This window comes from Sinocyclocheilus anshuiensis, unplaced genomic scaffold, assembly GCF_001515605.1.
Source record: "Sinocyclocheilus anshuiensis isolate Anshui unplaced genomic scaffold, SAMN03320099.WGS_v1.1 scaffold762, whole genome shotgun sequence".
Lineage (NCBI taxonomy): Eukaryota > Metazoa > Chordata > Actinopteri > Cypriniformes > Cyprinidae > Sinocyclocheilus > Sinocyclocheilus anshuiensis.
The window spans coordinates 564,151-583,032 of NW_015542390.1; the positions used below are offsets into that span (position 1 = coordinate 564,151).

Below are 18,882 nucleotides of genomic sequence, written 5' to 3' on the forward strand. Positions count from 1 at the left end.
ACTGTATTTTTACGAGTTGCGTTGCGTATCGCGCTTCGTATCGCTTTGCGTAAACATAAAACTATGTCTGCATTTGTGATCGGAGAAACAACAAACAACAAACCTGCTCTACACTGCTCAAAACTCACCATTTGAATCATCAGTGGCAAATGATTTAAATATAAAAAACGTACTTACAGGCTGTGAGTCAGAAGCGCCAGACCGTCCTTGCAAAGTTGGAGCTGCCCAACTTAATAGAAACAGCCTTTGTGCCACAGACGCATTGTAGGCTACTGGTTCAGGAAACAGTCTTTACCCTCCATAAAATGCGCTGCACACATCTGAATATTTGGGTTGAACTGTTCTGGAACAGTGTTGTAAATACACTCCAAAGAGAAAGGAAAAATTGAAATCGCATCATATGACCCCTTTAAAATCTTAGCCACATACAAATGGACATGGAAAAAAAATCTTTTCCTGTCTTCAGATAAACAGTGATCTGATATATCATAAGGCTGATAAGCTTGGAAACATGAAGATTATCTATGTAGACACTGCGTATGTGGGAAAGCTCATTTTGACTAAAAAGAAGGACAGTAGCAGATATGAGGACATCACGTCTAACTATAAATACCCAGAAGGTACGTTTCATATCAATCTACAGAATTAAAAAGCAATGCGACATTAGATCAGGAGAGCTGCATTCGATGTAGCAATGTGATTCAAACGATCGTTCTCTGACATGATTGACACTCCTCTTGTGAACTTCGAGGAGTCATGGTGGCTTACAAGGGCTCTTCCTGAGAAAAAGACAATCCTTTAAGTGTTTGAAACTAAATTTGGACACGAGTCTTGGAGAGACTAATCATATTTGTGACTAGGAAGAGCCTTTTTTACTGGCTTAGGTTGACATGCTCTTAAATCAAGAGCCTTGGTTTACTAATTTGGCTGGTTTATAGAGCCTTTGTTCTCAACTTCATTTGGCCCAAAAACATCTTAAAAGCCTTGAATGTTTATTTATACTGGGTAATTTGATATTATAGGGCAGTCAATATTAAATTATGTTGTGTTCTAGATTCTTGGAGCGACAGTTTAAAAACTGGTTTCAGTAACTCGAGAGCTCGCTATTGACACCTGCCAGACTCAACAAAGCCTTTCAGTTATTTGATTATTTAACAGACTTACATGAGGAAGCCAAACATCCTATGGACATGTGCACCAAACAATAGAGTTTTGATTGATGTGGGAAGGAGTGGAAAATGCCAATATTTTGCCTTCAACCTCCATGAATCTAGGAAGTCTCAAGGAGAGAGAGGCCATGCAGATGGCAGAGCGTCGTGGAGTTTCTTCCAGGGACTACTTGCCACTCGCTGAAGCAGGTGTGACCATCGAGCTCCAGGCTGACACCATCAAAATGGGTGAAAACCTCAAGCTGACTCTGAACATTAAGAACCAGACCAGCCAAACCTGCATCATCAGCGCCATCATCACTGGCTGTGTGGCGTATTACACAGGCGTCACTAGCACAACTTTTAAGTTCGAAAACAAATCTGCAACCGTGGAAGCCTCGACAAGTGAGTCCGACACAAGTGTTTCTGTAAAACTGTTCATTATCTTGAGATCGAGTTATAACAGCTCTAAAGGAATTCTATAAAAATTGTTAACGGATTAGGTCATAGTGTGATTATAATATCTTTACAGCTGAGTCCCTGACAATAGATGTCAAAGCTTTGGAGTACATGCCCTACCTTGTGGAACAGTCCAACCTGCTCTTCGTGGTGTATGGGCAAGTTGAGGAAAGTGAGACTTCCCTTTCCACGATGAGAGTTGTCAATCTTCATCCTCCTGAACTCACAATAAAGGTAAACGTCTTCAATAACAATTCTTAGGGGAACCCGTGTTTAGGGCTGGGTATTCATTTTGAGTTCACACTTGATATGAATTTAGAAATATGTCAAAAATGAACATTCTGTCATAATTTACTCACCCTCATGTTGTCTCAAACCTGTATTTATTTATTGATTGATTGACTTTCAAAAACAGTCGAAAGTAACTCACTAAAATAGAAACAAAGTTTATTGTTCATTACTATTAAAAAACAACAGCAACACTGTAAAATAAATCTGAAATATGCCATACACCTGCCTTTAAATGAGACAAATCTGGCTTCAGGGGTGCAGATTTCAAAATTGTTCTTTTTGTTTTAATAACAAGCTGAGTTATGTTGCATTCAATTTCTCATGGGAAGTTCATATTTACGAGCTGGAAGTTGTAATTGCAACATCATGTGTGTTCAAGTTATTTGGTTGGAGCTTGTTGGCGATGCACCTTTTTACAAAACGTTGGTATGAAACGGAAGTTGCGATAGTCTTTTCTTCCCTATTGTAGTGTATGAAATGGATTCTAGAACAAGGAAAATTGTAGGGTGGGACTTGATTTTGTCCATTGGGATATGATTGGATTGTTTGATCAGTGTCATTTGCTATTGCTGCGATATCACGTGAATGACAGGTTATTGTACCAGTAAAAATGTCAAAAATGTCAATGAGAAGAGATGTTGTTGCGAGAGGAAGGGGAAGTTTTTTGATTAAAGATTACGAGGGCACATTAATTAAAATAAAAAATAAATAAATACATAATTATATGCATAGATAAATAATTTATAATACTGCAATATTCCATTAAAAAATAAGATTGGTCAGTTTTGATTTCATAATGACTTTTAACTGTACTTCTACAAAATGATGAATAAAGAATGTGCATTAGTGTGTTTTTGTTTTTATTCAACTTATGAAGGTGCTGTAAATTGAATCGCTATATATTCTATCATATTTGTACAGTACTATTGTATTTTGTTCATGCAACTTGCATAGTTGTGTTGTAAATGAAAAAAAAAAATCATTTATTTGAACACATTTACCGTTGATATAGTTGCTGCACCCATTGCATCCAACACGTTTTCGCATAGATACGCCCCCCTGAACGATTACGATTTTATGGTGGTTTTCAGGTGTAAATACGATCTTGTCTGAAATGCTGGTAGAAGTCTTCTGCAGGGCTCAGTGTGGGCTCGGCAGAAGTGCGCATGGAGGTCGCCCTTCTTAGGGGCCGTTCATATGTGGAAAACGGGGGCCGCGCGCTGTTTTTAATGTTGTTACAGAAAGGGTGAAGCTGACTGGTTGGTTCTTGTCACATGACCTGCGGTGTGCTTGCGGCATTGTGAAAAGTTGGGATATTTTCATCTTATTTTTATATATCTTATCTTATTTTTATATCTTAATCAATGACGTACATCCGAGTCAATGAGATGGAGGGACGTTAGATATATAGACAGATATAACAGAGCTATAATGGTTTCTACTGGCTTTTGTCACATTGCTTGCATCTGGTGTCAGTAGTCTCGTGTAGACAGACCTTCAGACTGACAGCAGAAGATCTGGGAACCTTGGCCACTTAGAATGGCCAAGGACCACCCAAGAGTCCATATGACTGACAGGAAAAGCAACCAATCACGTTTCAAGCAACCAAACTCCTGAAGTGTTACCAATTTTGTGTGCCATATCTGCATCCGACGTTCATCCAACAGTCCGTGGGCGTGAAGTCTGAGGCTGAGACTATGGTGTCAGTTGCTTTAGCAATAACTCTGTGACATCTGCTGGATGGGATTTGCACTACTAATAATATTTAGTTGAGTTTTATTTATTATTAGTTCTTATCTTAGTTACAATTTTCCAGACTTACCTTTATAATTGCACAAAGAGCTTTGTAAAAACAGTAAATGTTTGTTGGTGCTCTACATTCTAATTTATCTGCAGATGACTGGATCTCCCATGGTTGGCAAGGAACTCATGGTCAGTGTGGAATTCCTGAATCCCTATAATTTCATCCTGCAAAAGGTTAATCTCCGCATTGATGGACCTGGTCTGATACTGACCAAATTGAAATATTACAGGTGAACTTTATATTTATATCACACTGGGAGGTGAAATAAAGCAAACACACATAGATGTTGCAATAACTACTACACCATACACCCATAAACATGTCCAGACATTTACAAAGACAAATATAGTATTTCTTTTTGTGCATATACACTATATCCATATACATTCAATGATTTATTTTGTGGTGACTCCTGTTTATGTTGCGGTCATGTTGCATACATAGAAAACTAAATACACCGTTGGCTGAATTCTCTAAATATTTTGTCTCTTATGTGTGTGTTTCCACTTGCAGCCAGATATTACCTGGTGCCTCGGTGAAATATAAAGTGTTGCTGATCCCTCGATTTCTGGGGAAGAAGGTGCTGATGGCGTGTCTAGACTGCCCTCTACTGAGACAGGTCACCAATCAGCTGGAATTTGAAGTAGTGAAAGATGAAAATAGGAATGACCTAAAAGAGTGACACAGGGAACAGGATAGAGAAAAGACAGTGAAAGAGGAACGGAAGAGAAAACTCAATTGCAGTACCATTGCTTTGTTTTGCGTTGATTCACTAAGCAAACATGTGTTTTTTTTTTTTTAGCAAGAATTAAATAATTAAATGCTACATCTACTTTATGTTACATGTACTGAAGTTAAAAGAATAGCTCACTCAAAAATTATGTTTTTTTCCCCAAACCCTTATGACTTTCATTGTTCTGTGGAACACAACCGATATTTTGAAAAACAGAAGAGACATTTATGCAGGTTTGGACAACATGAGGGTGAGTAAATGATGACAGAATTTTCATTTTTGGCTGAACTATCCTTTTAAATCAGCAAGTGTGAGAACTATAATTAATAATGACATCCATTGAAATCCCTAGTGATCTGCAACGTGTTTTGTTTGGGGAAATGTTTTCTCTGGTTGGAAGGAATCTTAACTAACTTACTGTATTAATCACAATGTATTGTTTTTTTACTGTGCTCTAATGCCATGGACTATGTTGTACTAATGCAAATCAACAATAAATGTTTAGCATGAAAGCTTTTTGATGGACGCAGTATGAGCCTACTCACCTCATGCCATTACAAACCTGTTTGATTTTACTTTTTTTTCTTCTTCTGTGAAACAGGCACATAAAATAAAAGTTATTTAAAAAAAAATGTATGTATTGAATGTATTGTACTGTTGCTTAACAACATACCGATTGTTCTGCCGAATTTTTTATTTTTGGTGTTTGGTGGTCAATGTATGTTTCTGACCAAATTTTTACACTTATGATGTTATTTCTAGCAAGAAATCAGTATCATAGTAATTAATTATTCACTCATTATTCACCGTTATGCAAAGTCATTGCCTGATAAGGCAGCGAGGCAACAAATTAGCCTTGTAGCCACCAGTGTATTTCAGTGTATTTCCCCCGGGAATGCATGTTTTTATTTTTCTGAAATAACCATGAAGTTAGATTTGATATTTAATGAAAACATTGCTGAAATTGCACAGTGTACGCCTGACTTTACATGATCTAGGACCTTTATAAAGTGTGTGCAATTGTAAAGACTGTTTGTCTGCATTAAATTAAATATGCACTCTAAAAAATGCTGGGTTAAATATAACCCAGCGCTGGGTTAAAAAGGGACAAACCCAGCTATTGGGTTGTTTTGACCCAGCGGTTGGGTTGTTTTCGACCCAACCGCTGGGTCAAAACGACCCAATAGCTGGGTTTGTCCATTTTTAACCCAGCATTTTTTAGAATGTGGCATCTAACCTGATTAAGGTCTATTAAATGGTTAACTACAAGAGAACAAATGTGTTTTCCCTCATATTTTACAATATAACGTGTGGAAATAAGTATGAATATTTGTGATACTGACGTTATATCGAGAGGTTTGATCCTCACATTCTAAGTCTTCAGAGACCGGGCATTGCCTAAGGCTGGGCATACACGTTTTTGATAAATACCAACTCTCGCTGTATGAGTAAATCGCATGAGATGTAATGCCAAAGCTCAGGATTTATGTGCTCACACTATAAGGTCCGATCGTCGAGCTGCAACTTGCCTGCTCACACTATACGAACGAAATAAACAAGAACTGTGTAGCCTCCATCGCTTCCATTCATTTCTGTTTTCACACAGGCGCAGTGAGGGAAAAAACACTGAGGTTAGGGCATTCGATTCGTAGCTCTGCTTCAACTGTGCGATACCCTTACATGGGGCGACCAAAATTTCTGACATGTCAAAAATTCATCTGACCACCCGATTGCCGGTCAGGAAAGTCTAATCGGCTCTTGTTACCCACTGTTCACTGCACGTCAAAAGACGCACGACAAAGCTGAAATTCATCCCGACTCAAAATAAAAGAGTCGTATGACTCAGAAATCGGTTCAAAATTGGACGGAAACGTTGCCTGATTCGAGGCTTGTCGCAAACAATTTCTTGGTCCAAAAAATCCTCGTTTGTGTGGTGTCATTACGATTAATGGACTGCTCCCGATCGAGACGGAGCGTCCCCGAACTCAAATCATGTTTGATATTTAAGACTCTTGATCGGGCTCTTCTGACGTGATGCCTGCGATAGCCAGTGAGAGCGAGCAAGCGTCACCTACCGGATGCTGCATGCTTCTATAACTGAATCTTGGCAGCCACAAACACGAGAGTACTGAGAAAGAACATCACCCATATTCTTTTTTTTTCTATTTTGTTTTTCAATGTTCAACAGAATGCATGCCAGGCGAGCCAGCTGACAATGTCCTCCATGTGTTTTCCTTCTAGAGTCACGTTTGATCTCACTGTGAAATCGTTCCTCCAATCAACAAGTGTGTGGTCTCGTTTAGAGGATCATAAGGCTAAAAATCGGTTGACACTGTCTTCATGTCTGTGGTCTCCCATGGTTTTAAAATCAGTTGTGATTTGAGAATCGTCTAGTGTGTCTCAGGCCTAAGTTGCCAAATATTTATCACATCTAAAGCCATATTCCACTGAATTCCCAGGTTTTTGCTCCCTCTTGTGGGTTTCTGTTAATCTTCTGCATCCACTGATGCGTGGTTGTGTTCGCTGTCAGCTTGAGCACGCATACAGACCTTTGAACAATGCTATTTCTTTATCAACACAGTTTTGTTTTAGGGTGCTTTGGAACCAGATCCTTTCTGACTTTAATAGAAAGAAATAGAAGACATAGAACAAGGCAGCTTAACTTTCCCATTATATGCTACTGTAATAATGAGTTAGGCCTATTTTATTAATGAATTTATTCACTAGTCGGGCGTCAGTACAAACTCCTCCTGCAGGTCACAAGTCTGCTCAGAGCATTAGTGCTTTCAGTTACAGCTCAGTGACTGTGTTTTTAACATCTCCAGCAGTTCTGTGAAGTATGGAGTACGCGAAAACCTTAGTTCATACATCTCTAATGAGGTAAGACACTGTTGATGTCAGCAGGATTTTTGGGGAGTCTTTTGGTTATTTGTGTAAATGCAAGCTTGAAATTCTCTGCATTATTTAAAATTTTATTTACTCTATTAATTAATAGTAGCACTTTACAGTATGGTTCAGTTTGTTAACATTACTGTTATGACAGCATATATATTTTTTCATTATTTTAACTCATAAAATTAATTTAAACAACTTCAACTTGATTTTTTTAAAGCTATACAAGTTTTTTTTAAGTCAGCTTTAATTAAGTTGAAATGACTTGTACTTGTGCTTATAATTAAACATTTAAGGAAATGTTTTACAGTATAACATGAACTAACTATAAACAATACAGCATACATTAATCTCATAAATGCTCATTTCTATATATGCTAATACATTTTTAACATTTCTAATGGTATACATTAACAATTTATTAAGAACAAACATAAATGGTAACACTTTACTTGAAGGGGTGTGCATAAGACTGACATGACACCTAAATTAACAAAGAACATTAATGTATTTCTAAATTAGCATTAAGCTAGTTTAGTTTATGATATCTAATGCAACAAACTGACCCTTATTTTAAAGTATTACCTTTTTAATTTAAAATTCCTCATTCACAAATCAAAGAATTAAACCCCCGTGAGTGAAATACAGTAAAACTAATGTGCAAGTGATCTGTACTGCAATATACTCTGCTATGAAAGTGTTTTATCAAGCATTGCATTATTGCTGCAATAACAGATGCAGTAAACAGATCTCTTCCTGTTTATATAACCATAACTTAATCTTAACAAACAAAATTGTTCGGTCAGTGGCAAATGGCCTGGGTCACCGCTGTCCATTAAATCCTTTCATAAAGCTGTTAATTTCTATAATTCAACAAGCTGTAGCTTTAGATTAACCCCAGAATGGTACATATTACATTAAAGGTACATATCAGTACCTTTTAAAAGAATATCGCCCCAGTGACAGTTTTGTTCCTTTTCCTTCTGAGAGTGTATGGACTATCGTGAGATTGCAGGTCTAGTTTTGAAGTTAACCACTCAGACAACGATTCTTTCTCTGTGCCATATTAAAGTGTCAGCTCTGATGGTGTGTTGATGTGGTGCTGTAGGTCTGTGTCGTCGGTGCAGACGTCTCTTGCACAGCGAGTGCTGCCCCCTCCTCAGCCCCGTCCGTACAAGGTCTGCACGCAGAACCGCCGCAGGAGGAAAGGCTTCACCGCCAGCTCTCTAGCAGACCTCGTGGAGCAGGTCAGATCTCTGGAGCTTAGTAAAGCACGACGCTTCATACTCTAGCCTATAGGGTTATTTAGGAGTTACACTAACGTTCAGCACTTTGAGGTCCGCAAGATTCTTAATGTTATTAAAAGAGTCCCTTATGCTCATCAAGGCTGTGAAATATCATTGAAATTTTAAATAAGTGTTTTCTATCACAATGTATTTTAAAATTTAATTTATTCCTGTGATGGCAAAGCTGAATTTTCAGCATTTATTCTAACATAATTTTTTTTGTGCAAAAGTCTGCAAAATGTAATGCAATTTAATGCAACCTTGGTAAATCTATCAATTGAACAATCAATCTTATTGACTCCAAACTTTGGAACAATAGTATGTTTAGGATTTTTTATTGTTATTATTTCAATTCCAAAAAATAAAAAAAGTGCACTGAAAAGAAATTGCTCATAAATGTCACAAATAATTACAAAGAAATGGCAAGTAACTGAAGTAGATTAACTGAATTTTTTTTTGTAAAACATAGTCCAATAATCTTTTAATCTTTTATGTACAACTTTGAAAAAATAATTTTTTTTTAGTGTATGCTTGCTGTGCAAAATAAGTGAGAAATAAGTGAGAAGTCATGGAAAAACATCAGTCTGTCGATTGAGTTACATTCAGATCTTACTGGAGATTTCTATACTAATATACAACATTAATCGTTTGCACCAATAGCAAGGCTTGGCACCTGAAGTTGAATACAAATACAAAAGTGGAGTCCTAATATTTCCCACTGCAGGTGGCCAGTTCTTTCTTGATAACGTGTCAGTTCCTCACGCTGGTGCTGGAGGATGATGGGACAGTGGTGGACTCCGAGTCTTTTTTTCAATCTCTGCCTACTAATACTCCATTCATGGTCCTGGAGAAAGGGGAAGCTTGGACCCCCAATAAACTGGTACGACAGTTATATATATATATATATATATAGAAATCTGTTATTGTTTAATTTTAAAGGTGACATATCATGAAAATCTGACTTTTCCAGGTGTTAAGTGCTATAATCAGGTCCCCGGTGCATCTACCTTGTAAAAAGGGGCATAATATGTCACCTTTAAGATACTTAAGAAGTGTAATTTTGTCTGTAAAAAGTATTTTTTTGGTAAGTAGAAAGTATACACTATATTTTAAAGTGCAAAGCAGCATTATATTCAACAAGACAAAAATAAATAAGAAAATAAACAAATAAATAAGTCACCTTTTAATTTGCAGGCAGGATTAATAAAATCATAAAAATGTCAAATTAAATGAATAGACAATTAAAATAAATAAATAAATAAAGACTGAAGATTTTATTTATTTGCCTGCATATCATGTGACCATTAACCGACATCAGAGAACCACAATCAGCGATTTGTCTCACAGATATTTGTTCTGCCCTCAACGCACATTTGACAGGTTCTGCCAAGTTTCAGGCAGCCAAGAAGAAGCGGAATTGCCAAACTGAGCTTCGACCTGTACAGACTGAACCCAAAGGATTTTCTGGGCTGCCTCACCGTTAAAGCCACGCTCTATGAAATATACACACTCTCATATGACATCAAGTGCACCAGAGCCAAGTACTTTCTCAAGTAAGAGCATCACGATAAAAAGTGGATTTCCTAATGCCAGGCTTCAAATTATCATTTTAGAAATGTTTGTCTGGACAATCATATAAACACATACAGCTGAATCCAAAAGTATGACTACTAGTGAAAATGCTTCTTTCATCTATAATTTAATACAGATGTTTTCCCATTAACAGTCATGTTCTTCAAAGAGCAATCTGGGATTACTATGTTACAAAAATATTGTAAACACTCAGAAAAAAGATACAATCTGTCACTGGGGCTAAAACGTATATCTTTTTACCTTGTTTACCCTTAAATGGTAAATATATCAGTACCTTAAAGGTACATATTAGTACTTTAACATTACATATTAGTACCCTCTAAAAAGGTACAGCCCCAGTGACAGCTTTATACCTTGTTTGTTACTGTACTAAAAGGTAAGTGACCGTTCAGAAATGTCGACCTAATATTACTATTTTTTTCCTTCTTCAGGTCTTTATTGCGGTGTTTCATGTACATGGCCAAACTGGCGGGTCAGGTTCTCCTGTGCGGCTCCGCGTATGTGTTGCGGTATATTGGGGACGAGGAATCCTCGAGCTAAACTTCACGTCAGCTGGTGACAGATCAAGATAGTGGGAAGAAAGTAATACTGCACTCATGTTTAGTTTTTGCTTACATGCTTAGACAAATATCAATATATTTTTGTCCTTGGTAGCCTACATTATGTTTTATGTGGCAGAACTGCTTATTTCTAAAATGAAACGTTTGTAAATATGTACTGTGAATTAAAAAAACAACTAGTGCACTAAAGGTGAATACTTTGCATGTCATCTTTTATCAGGCTTGTGCTAATAAGATCTCCAGCTGAGTGACTGCATTTTTAAGACTTTATCTGATTTACGTATCCATCAGAATGAAATTCCCAAAAGTCACAATTCTGAATCTTCTCTAGTGAGTTTCTAAAAAAAATAAAAAATAAAAAATTAAAAAGGTGATAAACTTTGTGTCTCACAATTCTGAGAAGAAAATGTACAATTGTGAAATAAAAAAAGTTTATCACCTTTTTTTTGTAAAATGACCTTTTTAATTTTTAATTTTTTTTTAATCAGCGGTGGAAACAGGCTTCCATACAAAATAGTTAATACAGATCAGGTTTTTGATTTTGCCAGAGTTAGACATATAATTGTGTACCACACGTCTCAAATGTATTCTGGCTTCTTTGAGGACAATTTTATGTATCAAGTGTATAAGAAGACAATATAATAAAAAAGACAAAATTCAGTGCAAAATTGACAGGAGAGCGCGTCATCATGATTCAGTTAAAGGGGTCATAAGATGCTATTTTAAAGATCATTATTTTGTGTATTTGGTGTAACAGAATGTTGACATGCTTTAATGTTCAAAAAACACATTATTTTTCAGATACTGTACATTATTGTAGGTCCTCTATGCCCCGCCTCTCCTAGTACGGTTTATAGATTAAATGTTAAAACGGCTTGCCATAGAGTGAAAGCTGAAGATCGTGAGCTCACCGTCGGTCTGCAGCAGAGCCAGAGCTCATTCAGAGGAGCATCTTCACACACCTACAGCTATGAGGGAGATCGTGCACATTCAAGCCGGACAGTGCGGCAATCAGATCGGAACAAAGGTTAGTTCAATGTATTTTTTTTCCTATCACACTAGGCTATGTGTCGTTTTAAAACTTTACATTTTGCATTTACAAAAACTTTTTAGCGTACTGATGAATACAGCCCTTAGGCCTATATGTAGAGAGAGAAATTAAACTTTGGGGAATTTTGGGGGAAAAAAGTACCTGAAGGCCCATAATGATTTTCAGTCATGCCAGTTCTCCAACGAACTTACTGATTCTACAGTAAGAAGCACATCGTTTTTAGTGAATGCGCGAAATATAGGCTATAGCTTGATTCTTTTTGTAGTTCGGTTCTTTACAGTGAATCAAAACGTACTGCGCGAGCAGTGCGGTTCGATTCTCAAACAAATGACTCGTATGATCCGGTTCTTTACAGTGAATCCAAACGTATTGCGACCAGTGCGGTTCGACTCTCAAGCAAATGATTCATATGATCCGGTTCTTTTCAGTGAATCCAAACGCACTAAGCGCGCACTGTGTTTCGATTCTCAAGCAAATGATTCATACGATCCGGTTCTTTACACTGAATCAAAACGTACAGCGCGACCAGTGTGGTTTGATTCCCGAGCGTTACTTTTTAGTAATTGAAAAACAGTCCTATTTCCGACTCGTACGATCCAGTTCTCCTTTGTGAATTTATTTTTCTAAATGTTTCCTCTAGTGTAAAAAAAAAAATCGTAATATTTAAGAGCACTCGAAACCAGAATCTATCAACGAATCCCATCGCTACAGCTGGTTATATCTACATGTAGTTTAATCATACTTAGTGTCCTTAAATGTGATCAACCCTTTAGTCATGACAAACAACAACCCGCTATATTTTAAGGGCACGTCGGCTGCACATGGGTGTGTCGAGTATGCGGAGAATCTGAACCCTCGCTTTATCTCACTATCTGAGATTACATCTAAACTAACGCAAAACCAATGTGACACATCTAGTTCTGGGAAGTCATCAGCGACGAGCACGGCATCGATGCAGCCGGCAACTATGTGGGTGACTCAGCGCTGCAGCTTGACAGAATTAATGTATACTACAACGAGGCGTCCTGTGAGTATGCTGTGTGTGTGTCAGTGTGTGAGCATGAATCAGTGTTCTGGCCTCCTCCTCACAAACTCACAATGACCTTCAATTTATGAACGGTGCAGTCAGCTCAGAGGAATGTCCTGGGCTGCTCGGACTTCACCAGCATGTTTTATTAATTTAAAATTTAATTTATTTACATTAATTAAAAGAAATATGAATGAATTTATAAATTCTATGTTGATTATTTTATTATAAATATATTACATTTCTATAATTAGTTGTTATAAACATCTGTTTTAGTGCTAAAGTTCCAGAACATAACTTATACAGCAAACAAGATAAAAATTAGTTTTTGTGTGTGTGTGTGTGTATGTGTATGTGTGTGTGTTTAGCTCACAAGTATGTTCCCAGAGCCATACTGGTGGACCTGGAGCCTGGAACTATGGACAGTGTTCGTTCTGGGGCATTTGGACAGCTGTTCCGACCAGATAACTTATGAATAAGATCTAGCCTTGCGTTGTAACCCAAATAAATAAGGTATTTTCCCTTATCTAAAACGAATGCAGTTTGGGGTTCATTGTTATTTTGTATTTAATTTCTTTATTTTGAATGGAAACCCAGCAACAATAAAGACACTCACTTATAGGCTATTAAACAAAGAAATTAAAGTTTTATTAAAAGTAACTCTTTTGGATCCGCTATCATATAGTGTGTCTTCTCGCATCACTCTTGTCACGCCACAAGTTTTATTTCTCAGCACCCCTGAACAACTTACGTTCCCGCGGCTATGGGCGTGGTTGACTCTTAACTTTTATAAAGAATATCTCTTTGGATTTGAGACTTTAGTCTTTGCAACTTTACAGTTTAGCTCACAAGTATGTTCCCAGAGCCATACTGGTGGACCTGGAGCCTGGAACTATGGACAGTGTTCGTTCTGGGGCATTTGGACAGCTGTTCCGACCAGATAACTTCATCTTTGGTACTGTGTCAACATGTCAAGCTGTCTTTTTTTTTTTTTCAGCTAGCTGACTTATTACTTGTTGTAGGACCATTAGCTTCAAGCCAAAGAATGCATAAAAAACACATATACCTTTTTTTTGGAAGTAGTTTTCGTAGAACACACTTTTATTCCTTCAAACAAAATTAGTATTAAATTAATATTCTTTTGATCAATATTCATGATAACATAAGATGAGATTTATTAATGAGACTAATCAAATCTGGCTTATTCAATTTTTCTCTGTTATATTTTCTCTCTCCCAACACTTGTTTTGAAAGTATATTTTGAAATCAGATCCCATTTGAAGCTGATTTTATGCAAACATAATACTGACGGCACAACAGTTCATAGGTTATTTCTTTGTGTCTGTAGACATCAACCTAATTTTTCACAGTGCTGCTTTTTGGAAAAACAGAAAATAGTTATAGATAGTATGAAGAGTAATAATGAGTAAGATTTTAGTTTGAAGGAAACATCTACACATTTTTTATTGTTACTATTTTCCTATAATAGTAAATCATTTAAATTATGCATTACCACAAATGGCGTAGGTAATCACAGCGTGCTGATATACAGCCATATCGCACGGCTACGAGTGTGATATTACGTTTATACAACAGTTCGATGGGACAAGTGTGTAAATGAATAAGAAACCCTCTTAAAAACCCTCTTTTGTGCAGAACTACTTCCTTCCGCCACGGATTGAAATCTCAGTTTGTCAGTTTAACAGCTGAGCTCAAGCTTCCATTATTAATTCGAAACTGGTGATTAAACATTCATGAGCGTTGAACGGCCGCTGACACCCTGGAGCTCACATCTCCAAAAACGTCGAGGCACGTTTTCAGAATGTTATCTTTATTAACAAACCGCATATTTGAAGTCTAAACAACTACATTCTCGCCTAAAAAAACTAGAATATCGCACCGCTGGAAAAGGCTCTCGGCCAATCAGATTCGAGAACCAGAAAGAACTGTATAGTTTTGTAGTTTTTAATTGTAGTTTATTCAAAAATTGTAATTTGTTATGATTATGTTATGCTGCTCAAGAAACATTTCTTATTATTATCAATGCTTCATATTTTTGTGGAAGTACCATTCAGAAGTTTTTTTTAAAGAAATTAATACTTTTATTCATCATGGATGCAATAAATTTGTATTTCCAATTAATGCTGTTCATTAAAAATATTAATAAGTAATTAATCAATTAATAATTGAGCACCCGTAATAACTGATAAAAACTGAGATTCTTTCAAAAACATGAGAAAATCTGAATTATTCCAAGCTTTTTACTGGTCATGTAGATCATGAGGAACTATTAATTTAGTGCCCAAATATATAGCTGGTAGTGTAAATAAAACAGGCACAATGCTCTCAGTAATATCACTTCCAAAACTAGTGTGGACAGCTTTTATTTTGAAATGAAGAAATAGATGACTATACAGTTCATTTTTTAATGACATTCCACAGACATAATGCATCTAGAATGCATCCCAGGAATGAACATAAACGTCACATAGGCAATGATGAATGATGCACAATTGCTACACGGTTCCCAATAGCCAGTCACCGAAACGATTATATTTTGTTTTCATTGCAAACCAGTCTTCTCTTATTGCATTGCTTTTGCAGGACAGACAGGTGCAGGAAACAACTGGGCCAAGGGCCACTACACGGAAGGAGCCGAGCTGGTGGACTCAGTCCTGGATGTGGTCAGGAAGGAGTGTGAGCACTGCGATTGCCTGCAGGGCTTCCAGCTCACGCACTCCCTCGGTGGAGGAACCGGATCGGGAATGGGGACTCTTCTGATCAATAAGATCCGAGAGGAGTATCCAGACCGCATCATGAACACCTTCAGCATCATGCCTTCACCCAAAGTGTCCGATACGGTGGTGGAGCCCTACAACGCCACGCTGTCTGTGCATCAGCTGGTGGAAAACACCGATGAAACGTACTGCATCGACAACGAGGCGCTGTACGATATCTGCTTCCGCACGCTCAAGCTCACCACACCCACGTACGGGGATCTCAATCACTTAGTGTCGGCGACTATGAGCGGCGTCACCACTTCGTTGCGGTTCCCCGGACAGCTGAACGCAGATCTGCGCAAGCTGGCGGTCAACATGGTGCCTTTCCCTCGCCTTCACTTCTTCATACCCGGCTTCGCGCCGTTGACTGCAAGAGGAAGCCAACAGTATCGAGCGCTCACGGTTCCTGAACTCACGCAGCAGATGTTCGACGCCAAGAACATGATGGCTGCTTGCGACCCAAGGCATGGGCGATACCTCACGGTGGCCACTGTTTTCCGCGGCCCCATGTCTATGAAGGAAGTCGACGAGCAGATGTTGGCCATTCAGAACAAGAACAGCAGCTATTTCGTGGAGTGGATCCCCAACAACGTTAAAGTCGCGGTGTGCGACATCCCACCCAGGGGACTTAAGATGTCCTCCACTTTTATCGGCAACAGCACCGCCATCCAGGAGCTCTTCAAGCGCATTTCTGAGCAGTTTTCGGCAATGTTCAAACGCAAGGCCTTCCTGCATTGGTTCACTGGAGAGGGAATGGATGAGATGGAGTTCACCGAGGCCGAGAGCAATATGAATGACCTGGTGTCGGAGTATCAGCAGTACCAGGAGGCTACGGCCAACGATGGCGAAGAAGCATTTGAGGATGAAGAGGAAGAGGTGAACGAATGAATGACAGATGCAGTTTTGCAGTTTTTTGGTGTTTTTTTAAGCTGTGATTTTTACGTTTTGTATGTGGATGGCTGAAGTCCTAGTAAACAAAGCGTGCTTGCAATAAATGCATTTTGAGGACCACATACACTTGTACTGTCTAAGTGAATATTTTTGTTTTTTTGTAATTTGCTACACTTGGACTTGAAATACACTTGGAATTTATTAATGTGGCTATTCATGATAAGTATTGCACTGTTGAAATCAAATTATTAATTTAACACCACTCAAAAACGTCTTCCAAAATGTAAAAATCTAGTTAAGGATTTAACATTTCCTTTGTGAAAAAGAAGTGCGCTTAATTGTATTGAATGTTCACTTAGTGTACTTCAAATCTTAAAAGCATTTTTTTTCTAGTAAAAGCAGTTTTTACAATAAAAATCTGTATTTGCAAATATTATAATATTAATGAAATAAAAGACCACTTAAAGAGAGACACTTCCACGACTGTTTCTTGACACACTTAAGTACACTTTCACTTTAAAATACATTTTAAACCATTAAGTTTTAATAATCTTTATTTTGATGTGTTGACTAACATACTAAAGCACATGTAAATATATTTTTTACTATAGTGTTATTTGATACTACAATTAAAGTTAATATATTTTAAATGTATTAAATTGCAGCTTTATCATTACAAATGTGCAATTATGAATATGTTTAAATACATGACATACACGTTTCAATAGAAATGACATTAAAGTATATTTTAGTTCATCATAAATACGTGTCAGTGTATTTGACAGTACTTGGCAGTAACCATATTTTAAAGGCAACAGAATAATGAAATAAGACATACAGTAAAGATGGACTTAAGTCCTACTTAAGTGGGTCAAAAAAGCACTGTAAAGTTAGCTTAATTGTGTTTAATATCAATTTAAACTATGATGCATTTTCATTCAATTGCAATTAACATGCAATTTTTCGCACTTAAGTATATTCTTTCAAATTATATTATTTCCGTAACAATGTATGATAAAGTGTATTTCCTTCTCTTAAGAGTTGGAGCAAATAATATTATATAATGTTGCACATGAATAAATGTTCCATAAAAAGGTACACAAGCTGTCACTGGGGCAGTACATTTTCAAAAGGTACACCTTTATACTGTAATTAATTACCACTAAAGGGTGCATTTTGGTACATATTACTACCTAAACTGTTCACATTAGTATCTAAATGGTACATATTAGTACCTTCTGAAAGGATACCATCCCAGCAACTTTTGTAGCTTTTTTTCTGAGTGTAGTCAAAGAGATTTGACTTGCCTCGAGTTCAAGTTGAGCTAAAATCCTATGGAGGATAGATGAAGTTAAAGCCAGTCATTCTGAATAACACATGATTTGTTCATATCCGCTTGTGTCTCGTAACACACAGGCTCTTGTTCCAGCCTTGGACGCAAATCCTGCTCACTCAACCTTCTATTATTCTCAACAGCTGCTGAGCAAGCCGTTCTACACTTAGCAGCATGTAACTAACAATAGAGGAAGTCCAGTCTGGACAGAACTATTTAGAGCACAGTATTAGCAAACACAAAGGGCTTTCAGCTGGATATTGTGTACCATCAGACGTAAGTTCTGTAATAGGAGTGATTTACGGAAGCTTTTCAAATTTGAATTTTAATCCTGATCTCTGGACTCTGAGCGTATAAAAAATTCGAAGTCGAGAAGCCATATGGGAAAAAAGGAATTGTTAAATTAGTCCTCCATAAAATTAAAAGAAAATTAAATTCAAATAAAATAAACGAAAATGGAAAAAGATCAAATAAAACAAATGTAATAATTTATAAATTTAATATTAACTATAATTAATAATTACATTAAAGTACTAAACATTCAGTTACTGTGAATAGTGCAATAAAATACTATTTTAAAAATAAAATGTTTGTTGTTAAAAAAAATGTTAAAAAGTGTTAAATATTTCAAATTTAATTTTGAAGTACATGAAAACATTTATGGTTATTTTAATATATATTATTATTTAATTACATTTGTAATTAAAAAATAAAGTCTGTATATATGTATTTTATTGTCAGTTTGCAAAGTGATTTATATTTTTATTTTCCAATTATTAATTCACTTCCTCACATTTTGGCGATTTCTAGTTGCTAAATAATTGAATAAAGTTAACATATTATTTTTACATAACATTAAGTGCTATATAATTATAAAATAAAATAATAATATACTATAATTAATTGTATTTCATTTTTAAAATAAAACATGTTTGCGTATATGTATTTTATTATCAGTGATTTATATTTTAAATAATTGCTTCATATTTTTGCAGTATGTGTCTCTGCTATTCCCCATAAGGCTAAAAGAGTGA

At 36.7% G+C, this 18,882-nt stretch overlaps 3 protein-coding genes across 4 annotated transcripts in view; all 3 read left to right on the top strand.

The window, feature by feature from the left end:
- Positions 1-4,440, top strand: part of f13a1a.2 (coagulation factor XIII, A1 polypeptide a, tandem duplicate 2) — a 12,445-nt gene extending 8,005 nt beyond the window's left edge. The window contains exons 10-14 of the mRNA XM_016491938.1: positions 467-620; positions 1,275-1,553; positions 1,681-1,841; positions 3,795-3,931; positions 4,216-4,440. Coding sequence (XP_016347424.1) covers positions 467-620; positions 1,275-1,553; positions 1,681-1,841; positions 3,795-3,931; positions 4,216-4,384 — 900 coding nt within the window. The 3' untranslated portion in view covers positions 4,385-4,440. The remainder of the gene's footprint in view (positions 1-466; positions 621-1,274; positions 1,554-1,680; positions 1,842-3,794; positions 3,932-4,215) is intronic.
- Positions 4,441-7,080: 2,640 nt separating this feature from the next.
- Positions 7,081-11,030, top strand: cidea (cell death inducing DFFA like effector a). 2 transcript variants are annotated; one of them, XM_016491943.1, is made up of 5 exons: positions 7,081-7,315; positions 8,400-8,574; positions 9,338-9,493; positions 9,994-10,166; positions 10,638-11,030. In XM_016491943.1, exons 1-5 carry the CDS (start codon positions 7,275-7,277, stop codon positions 10,744-10,746), a joined length of 654 nt encoding a protein of 217 aa, XP_016347429.1. In that variant the 5' UTR covers positions 7,081-7,274; the 3' UTR covers positions 10,747-11,030. The 2 variants fall into 2 exon arrangements, with proteins under 2 accessions (XP_016347429.1, XP_016347430.1); XM_016491944.1 differs by having other exon boundaries at positions 7,083-7,315; positions 8,436-8,574; positions 10,638-11,029.
- A 628-nt stretch (positions 11,031-11,658) lies between these two features.
- On the top strand, positions 11,659-16,588 carry tubb6 (tubulin, beta 6 class V). The gene is made up of 4 exons (XM_016491932.1): positions 11,659-11,793; positions 12,736-12,844; positions 13,689-13,799; positions 15,449-16,588. The coding sequence occupies exons 1-4, from the start codon at positions 11,737-11,739 to the stop codon at positions 16,510-16,512; spliced, it is 1,341 nt and encodes a 446-aa protein (XP_016347418.1). The 5' UTR covers positions 11,659-11,736; the 3' UTR covers positions 16,513-16,588.
- Positions 16,589-18,882: the final 2,294 nt, after the last annotated feature.

Coding starts and splice junctions, on each gene's coding strand:
- cidea (XM_016491943.1), top strand. CDS start 7,275: ATGGAGTACGCGAAAACCTTAGTTCATACATCTCTAATGAG. Junction 8,575..9,337: donor TAGCAGACCTCGTGGAGCAG/GTCAGATCTCTG, acceptor TTCCCACTGCAG/GTGGCCAGTTCTTTCTTGAT. Junction 10,167..10,637: donor AGAGCCAAGTACTTTCTCAA/GTAAGAGCATCA, acceptor TTCCTTCTTCAG/GTCTTTATTGCGGTGTTTCA.
- tubb6 (XM_016491932.1), top strand. CDS start 11,737: ATGAGGGAGATCGTGCACATTCAAGCCGGACAGTGCGGCAATCAGATC. Junction 11,794..12,735: donor GCAATCAGATCGGAACAAAG/GTTAGTTCAATG, acceptor TGACACATCTAG/TTCTGGGAAGTCATCAGCGA. Junction 13,800..15,448: donor ACCAGATAACTTCATCTTTG/GTACTGTGTCAA, acceptor TTGCTTTTGCAG/GACAGACAGGTGCAGGAAAC.